General features: G+C 33.6%; 1 protein-coding gene across 1 annotated transcript in view; it reads left to right on the top strand.

The window, feature by feature from the left end:
* LOC101623966 (chromosome unknown open reading frame, human C15orf43) overlaps positions 1 to 5,525 on the top strand; it is an 11,201-nt gene extending 5,676 nt beyond the window's left edge. The window contains exons 6-7 of the mRNA XM_004687539.1: positions 737 to 825; positions 5,383 to 5,525. Coding sequence (XP_004687596.1) covers positions 737 to 825; positions 5,383 to 5,525 — 232 coding nt within the window. The remainder of the gene's footprint in view (positions 1 to 736; positions 826 to 5,382) is intronic.
* The last annotated feature ends 2,223 nt before the right edge of the window (positions 5,526 to 7,748 follow it).

Raw genomic sequence — 7,748 nt, 5'->3', positions numbered from 1 at the left:
CTGTCTCTGGTGAATTCTCTCACCCTCCACATCTCTGGCCTGTATCCCAGTTCTGTATGCACAAATAAAATAAAATCTTAAAAAATAAATAAATAAATAAAGGATATGAATAGACACCTCAGGTAGTTGTGTAAGTAGAGCCTTTTCTTTGTGGAACCACTAGAGGGTGCATCTATTTCAACAGATGAAATACATTTGCACTTGCTTGTGAAGCAGTTATTTTGTTGGTAATAATATTAATGATAATGAACACTTGCTATGTGATGAACTGCTACAGAACACTTACTAAATACAAGACACTTGTGAGCTAGCCAACTTACAATATTTAATTTTATTATCACAACCTTGAAATAAATACTATTAGCTTCATGTCACAATTGAGGAAACAGATTCAGAGAACTACATAATCCACACAATATTATTCAATAATAAAACTGAATTCAAAACCAAGTCTAGCTGATCTAGAATCCAAATTCTTAAACATTATGTTGTTTTCCCTTCCCCACAGACTTCAAATTGTCCTGAAAATTGCAAGCATTTTTATTTTTTGTTTTTCTTGTTTTTTCAATTATTGTATTATTTTAAATGTAATTCATATAATTTGTTAAAATGAAAAATACAGGGCCCTGGTGGCGCAAAAAGCAGCTAGATTACTACATATATATTGCCAATTTCTCATTTGTAAAGGAAGTCTATAAAAATATAAATCTGACTTTTTGCATCTTCGATTTTATAGCACAGAAGAACATTTTGAAAGGACTCCAGTTGTAGAAAAGCAAATGTACTTCCCTCTTCAGAATTATCCAGTGAACAACATGGTAACAGGTAATTTAAAATATAATACAGAATATATAAACCCAGGTAGGGAAAAAACAAGAGTGTTATACTTCAAACATCTAGCAAATATTATATATGTGTTAATATAGGATAAATAATTCACACATTAAATAAATTAGACTGCAAAAGTTAGTCCAAAGGTATGTTCTGTGTTAAAATGATGGTTTATGTGTGTTGTCTTGGCATCAATTTTACTCTGTTTCCTAATTTGGAAGATATTATATGGACAACTGCAATCATAGTTTCCTTTTAAAATCTTAGGAAAAAATAGGATTCTTTCACTACATAGACATAAACATACAAACGGACATAGAAACTAAAATGGCTCACACATGGACAAAATTCCATTCATGGACTACTCAGATATTCATGGACTCCATATATGGGTTTCCTACCCTAACACTTTACACAGAAAGAAGACAGCTAACTGAGGCTGACATTGAGAGTGTAAAACCAAGGTAACCAGTTGTGAAATAGATACTGGATTTGGGTAGTATTAAATGAGGTAAATATCTGGATATTTTATCTGGATAGTATATAATAAGGGCACTGACAATTTAAAAAATAGAAAATTTAAAATATTAATACATCAATTTTAAGTAAATATATATTTTAAGTTAGCTAAAATAATTTGTATACATTTAATATTCTCTTTATTCAAAAAATACTTGTTTTCTTTATATTTCTGCATTAAATTTTAAATAAATTTCTTGGATGAAAATTTCATTTTTAGAGATAAATCATTTGTCTTTAATTTTGATGTGATAGATGCTTCCCTTTTTTGAACATGTCTGTCTGCTTGTACAGAAAGGAGTAACTTATTGGGGAAAAAATCAGCTGTGTTATTTTAAAATGTAATGAGAGACTTATGATTTGTAGAAGGGTATCAATTTTAATAACTATTACTTGACTGTTTCCCTGAAAATATGTTGAGTTCAATTCAATGACTGTTAAATCTCTGAAAACAGGTGCTTGGTTGTAGAATATACCAGTTTGAGCTAGGCAATAGAACAGGGTTTCTCAGTCTTAGAACTATGGGCATGTTAGGTCAGATAGATTTTTGTTGGAGAGAGGGCAGTCCAGTGCATTGCTGTTCAGCTGCAATCCTGACTTGGGCCCACTAGATGCCAGTAGCATCCCATTTCTCACCTTCACCTTAAATTGTGACAAGCAAAACTATCCTCTCCCCAAATAAGTAAATAAATAAAACAAATACATACATACATACAAAAATATCCTCCAGATATTGTCAAATGGTCCATAAAATATCACGAGAGTTGTATTTTGTTTTCACTTACTTGTTTTTTTTTTTTTTTGCTTTAGACTGGAATTAACCCTCCTCAGTCTGATATCACTCCCTTTAGCCCATTATTACAGTTCTGATTGGTGGCTACCTATGGGATTAGAAAAGGGAAAAATATTAAGAATTGTAATATTTGTAGGCAAAATTTTCAAACCAAAGAATTCTGATAATTTAAAGTTTGGGAACTTATAAAATATACTGGTTATCTATTTCTGTGTATCAAATGGCTCCTAAACTTAGCAGTTTAAAACACTGAACATATATTATTTCATAGTTTCTCAGGGCCAGGAATACAACAGCATCTTAGCTGGGTGCTTCTGTTTTTTTTTTTTTTTTTTATAATTTTTATTTTTTTGTGCATACAGAACTAGGGTACAGGCCAGAGGCTCAGGGGTGGTGAGAGGATTCACCAGAGACAGAATGGGGCGCAGAACAGGCAGATCGACGAAGTACACTGATGATGGGAGCAGCGGACGGGTCAGGAGAGGTCTGCCCACGCCATGTGGTCACCTCCGGGGCAGGCAGGGATCGAACTCACGCGGAAGTGGCTTTAGCTTCTCAGTGCTGTGCTTTAACCCACTGCGGCACCAGGGAGGGCCCGGGTGCTTCTGTTTTTAAGTGTCTCACGATGTTGTAGTCAAGTTGTAAACCAGCATTTCAAAGCATCACTGGGTCTGAAAATTTTTTTTTAATTTACCAGAATGCTTGTTGGCAAGCTTGGGTCCTTCCTTCTATTTGGCCAAAGGCATCAAATCATCATCCTTTCCACAGGGGTGTCCACATGTTGGTAGCTTGCCCCCCAGAGTAAGAAATACAAGAGAGAGCAAAGGCTTGCCTGGTCTTCTTTATATTCTACTCTCAGAAGTGAAATACCATCCCTCTGCTATGTGTTGCTTGTCATGTAGATAAGCCCACATACAAAGTGAGAGGGGACTACACAAATTCAGGAATACCAGGGGATAGGGGTCTTTTAGGACCATGTGGGAGTCATTTACTAAAACATGAGCTTGCCCCTCACCCCCAGTAGTTACTTCCAGAGTGAATACCTTTTTTGAGCTGGGCTAATCACTGCTCTTTCTCTGGATGTTTAGACACAAAATACAGCAAGGCAAGTCATTCGTATTCAGGTGGCCATATCTCTAAATTATAAAACTTGGGCACTATAATGTACATATTTTATATCATGTCAAGAAAGTCAATTTGTCTCAAGAAAAGAAAAATAAACCAAATGCCAAATGCAGAGAAAAACTTGTAACCTGTGAGTTGTCCATGAAAGTTGATTTTCTTACTTTGAGACCCAACAATATATTTGCCTTCCTCACAGCTTGGCTGATATGACAATGTCCTTTCAGTAAATTCCCCTTTGGTTTAAGATAGTTTAAATATGGCATCTGACAACTTAACTGTGAAGTTCTAACTGCTACCCCAATCTACTTTTGATGCAATAAACAGCCTCCTTATTCATAAAGGGATATTTTTATTAATGTAACAATTCATTTTTTATTCTGAGCTTTAAAATCTCCAGATAGTGTATATATGTAATTAATTAATATTTTTCTGTACTAGTTTACTTTACCCTAATACTAGCCATAGTCAAAGATCATGAACCATATGGAATACTGTAAGTACTTCAAGAGATTTTCTGAAGTAAATGACTATGACTAAAATATTAAAGATATTATTTAGTTTTATATGATTGGATTCAGTTTATTAACTGTGAATTTATTTATTATCAGAAACAGTCAAACTATATGTTAATATCTTGTTGACGGTGGTGGTATTCTAAATTCAATAATCCTTTAGCTCTACCAGAATTTTTCTCCAATGGTATTTACTTTTAAATTGGGTTTCAATTTTAATGTAGACCACAAACATCTATATTATACATAAAATATAATCACTCAGATAATAAACAATTGCCATCTGTTTAATATTGTTTAAAGCCATTAGTTCTTTAGTTTTCTGTATTCTAAGTATTAATGTTCACGTATATTTAGATTGAAGAACAATAAATTTTTAATGTTACTCACACCCATAACCTTTGTTGACTAACCAGAAATACTGACATTCCCATTGATTTTTTGTTAAAGAATGATATCTCAGTTTAATAATGCAGGACAGTGTTCTCCTAGGGAGAATGAATTATTTGTGCTTTTAGTAGTAGGTAGTGAATAGATTATTCCCAGTACACTCGAAGCCAGAAACACTGTCCAGTTATTTAGACCTAACTACTTTACATTCCAAGCCCACCCTGGACATCATTTTCTCAATAGTCAAAGTGGCTAATCAGGAATCTGTGTTTTTGGCCCTCACTGGTGGCTCAATGGGTTTAAGTGCCGCACTGTGAAGGGAGCTACAGCCACTGCAGCATGAGTTCCCAGCCAGTCTGCTGACCCACATGGTGCACAGACCTCTCCTGACCTGCCTGCTGCTCCCCTCAGCGGTGTATTTCAGTGGATCTGCTGGTTCTGCTCTCCACTCTGTCTCTGGTGAATCCTCTCAGCTTCTCACACCTCTGGCCTGTAACCCTGGTTCTTGTATACATAAATAAATATTTTTTAAAATGTTGCTTTAAAAAAAATCCACGTTTTATGAGAGGATAAAGCATACATTGTATGAAAATGAAGAGTGATATAAAAAATATATAAAACTAAAAAATATGAAGTCAACTATAAGGTTGAGTTGTCTCAAAGGCTTTTGATAGTAAATCAGATATCAAATTTGTTGGTGCTTTAAGATTTGGGGGGGGTGCATTTGCACAGGCAGAGATGGGCTGTCCACTAAATCCATGCTAATAGGACTTTGGGGCAGTATAATGTGAGTATAGGCGTAGAGCTGAGGGCAACTTTATTTTTCAGGGATACATCTGCCTCACAAAAGTAATACATTTTAATTATACACCTTCACACAAAAAGACATAAAATAAAAAGTGGATTTTTCCTATTTGTTTCCTCAGTAATACTTTTCCAAGAGGAAATCATTATTTTGTAATTACACACATACAACAACAACAACAATCTGGGTTTTAAAAGGTGGTAGAAGCTGGAGAGATGAGAGGAAGGGAGAAGGAGCGAGTTCCCTCACCATGATCAGGTTTATGGAGAATGTTCTCTCTGGTACTATGTCTTACTTTTACTTCTTTTCTAAAAATATTCTTTAGAACTCAACTTTAATAAATCAAAAATAGTAATGTGGTAGATAATATGATAAGATTTCAAATACACATGTTTTTTATTTTGTAGGTTATTTATCAATTGATGCCTTGAAGAAATTTGTTGGGGAAATACATGACTTCATTCCTGGAAGCTCAGGATATCTGGCATACCATGTTCAAAATGAAATTAACATGTCTGCTATAAAAAGCAAATTGAAGAGGAAATGTTAAGTTAAATTGTGCTTATATCTGGGCATTTATTCTCTTATAAAAGTACTACTAAATATGTACATACTTTACAATTCTTCCCTTTGCGACTGGGGAATAGGGAAATGGGTAAGGTTTAGATTCTCTTTCTTCCTCAAAATGTATCTTTAGGAAATATAGAATCATTTTGATATTTAGGCTGGACTTCGTCTCCAGCTTATAACATTATGTTAACAAATTCTGAGTGCACAGTTATGGAATGCTTCCTAAGAATTCTGTTTCTCAAGTATTCTTTTGAAATCAACATTCTATTAGTTAATATATACTTTTGTAAGTTTAATGGTGTAAATGCTAAATTTTATTATTTTGGTCATCTTATTTTGATTAAAAAATTAGGAAGTTATAGCTGAGTTCTGAATTACTATTTCTAGCTTGAAAATATGGAATAAAATATTTTAATAATTCAAGTTTCATGTGTGGTTAGTTTCTGATAATAAATGCATCAGAAGTGCTTTAATATAAAGAGGTAGTTTACACTTCATGTGAACAAGTGTCTGTCATCTGAAAAGAACCTGCAAAGTTACCTTAGAATCATAATGCTTGAAAAGACCTTAGATAACATTGTGTCCAACCTATTTATTGTATTTATTGATGAAATGAAGGGCTAGCAAGGCTGTCTTGCCTAAATGGGAGCCAAACTAGGAATGAAACATAATCTTGATTTTCTAGGCTAGCACTTTCCTACTCTCCTGTATGGTATATGCTGAAGCCCGTCAGGTATAACAGACAACAGATCTACAAAGGAAACCCAGAAATAGGCCAACATGTTTGGCTTGTGTTCTAAATAAGCTGAAATGGTATTGAGATGTAGTGACTTCAAGAACATAACTTCTCAATTTTATTCATATTGTCATGCTATATAGAACCCAGCTGATTTGTTAATTATAAACCATCTATAAATGACATTATTTGTGAAATAATTTAAGCCATTAAAACTACATTTTCCCTTAGGAAGTGTATACTAAAAATACAATTATCTAAAGAAAATGCACTTTTTTCAATGTTTGGATTATTTCATTGTGTGTGGGCTCTGGCCTTTCTCTTACTAATCAAATCTCACAATAGAAAAATTTAACATCATCAGCATTAGAAATTTCTGTTTTCCCTATATGCTAATATTTCCTCATTTACATTCATATTTGTGATTAAACTCTTCTGAATTGTAAAATTAAAAAAAAACCCTAAATGTTCATTTTTCCTGAAACATACTGTGTCTCCTGAATTCTGTATATTAGTCACAGTCAGTTGATTATATTTCTTATATAGAAACTAAGCCTTCTGATCATAAATTAATTATTAAAAAGATAAAGAAGGGCCCTCCCTGGTGGCACAGCAGGTTAAAGCACTGCACTAAGAAGCTAAAGCCACTTCCACATGAGCTCGATCCCCACCTGCCCCAGAGGTGATTCACATGGCACAGCAGACCTCTCCTGACCTACCCGTCAGCCAGCCGTGTACTTCATTGATCTGCCTGTTCTGTTCCCCACTGTCTCTGGTGAATCCTCTCACCACCCCTGCACCTCTAGTCTGTACCCCAGTTCTGTGTGCATAAATAAATAAATCTTAAAAAACAAAAGGTAAAGTAAATTTATAGCAAGTTATATATATAGAAATACATATTTCTTGACAGTGTTCAAGTATTTTTCTGACATATTTGTGCATATGTTAACACAGTAAATAAAAGACAATGTAACAAAAGTGATTATATATTTAGGTATATATAGAAAAAAACAGATGGAAGATGTCTTTTTAAATAGCCATCCTAGTGGGTATGAAGTAATACTCATTGTGGTTTTCCATTTGGATTTCTTATGGCTAATGATGTGAAATTTCTTTTTACATGTGTATTAGCTTTTTTTATTTTATTGAGGTATAATTGACATATAACTATGCATTATTTGTATATATTGGGACATGATCTTTATAATAAGTCTAGTTAACATCTAGACTTACCATATGTAGTTGTAAACTTTTCTGATAACTTTTAAGATTTATTATCTTAACAATATGCAAGACAGTATTATTAACTATAATTTCCATGTCCATTATGTCTTCTTGACATTTACATTATAATTGAAAGTTTATACTTTTCAAATACCTTCAGTCTGCCCATTCCCTGCTATACCCTGCTTCTGGTAATAACTGGTCAATTTTCTGTATACATTTTTTTTTAAGATTTTTTAAAAA

The sequence above is a fragment of the Condylura cristata genome, unplaced genomic scaffold, assembly GCF_000260355.1.
Source record: "Condylura cristata isolate star-nosed mole 26May11 unplaced genomic scaffold, ConCri1.0 scaffold00023, whole genome shotgun sequence".
Taxonomy (NCBI): Eukaryota; Metazoa; Chordata; class Mammalia; order Eulipotyphla; family Talpidae; genus Condylura; species Condylura cristata.
The sequence above is the reverse complement of the archived record's forward strand: the minus strand, read 5'-3'. Positions and strand labels throughout refer to the sequence as shown.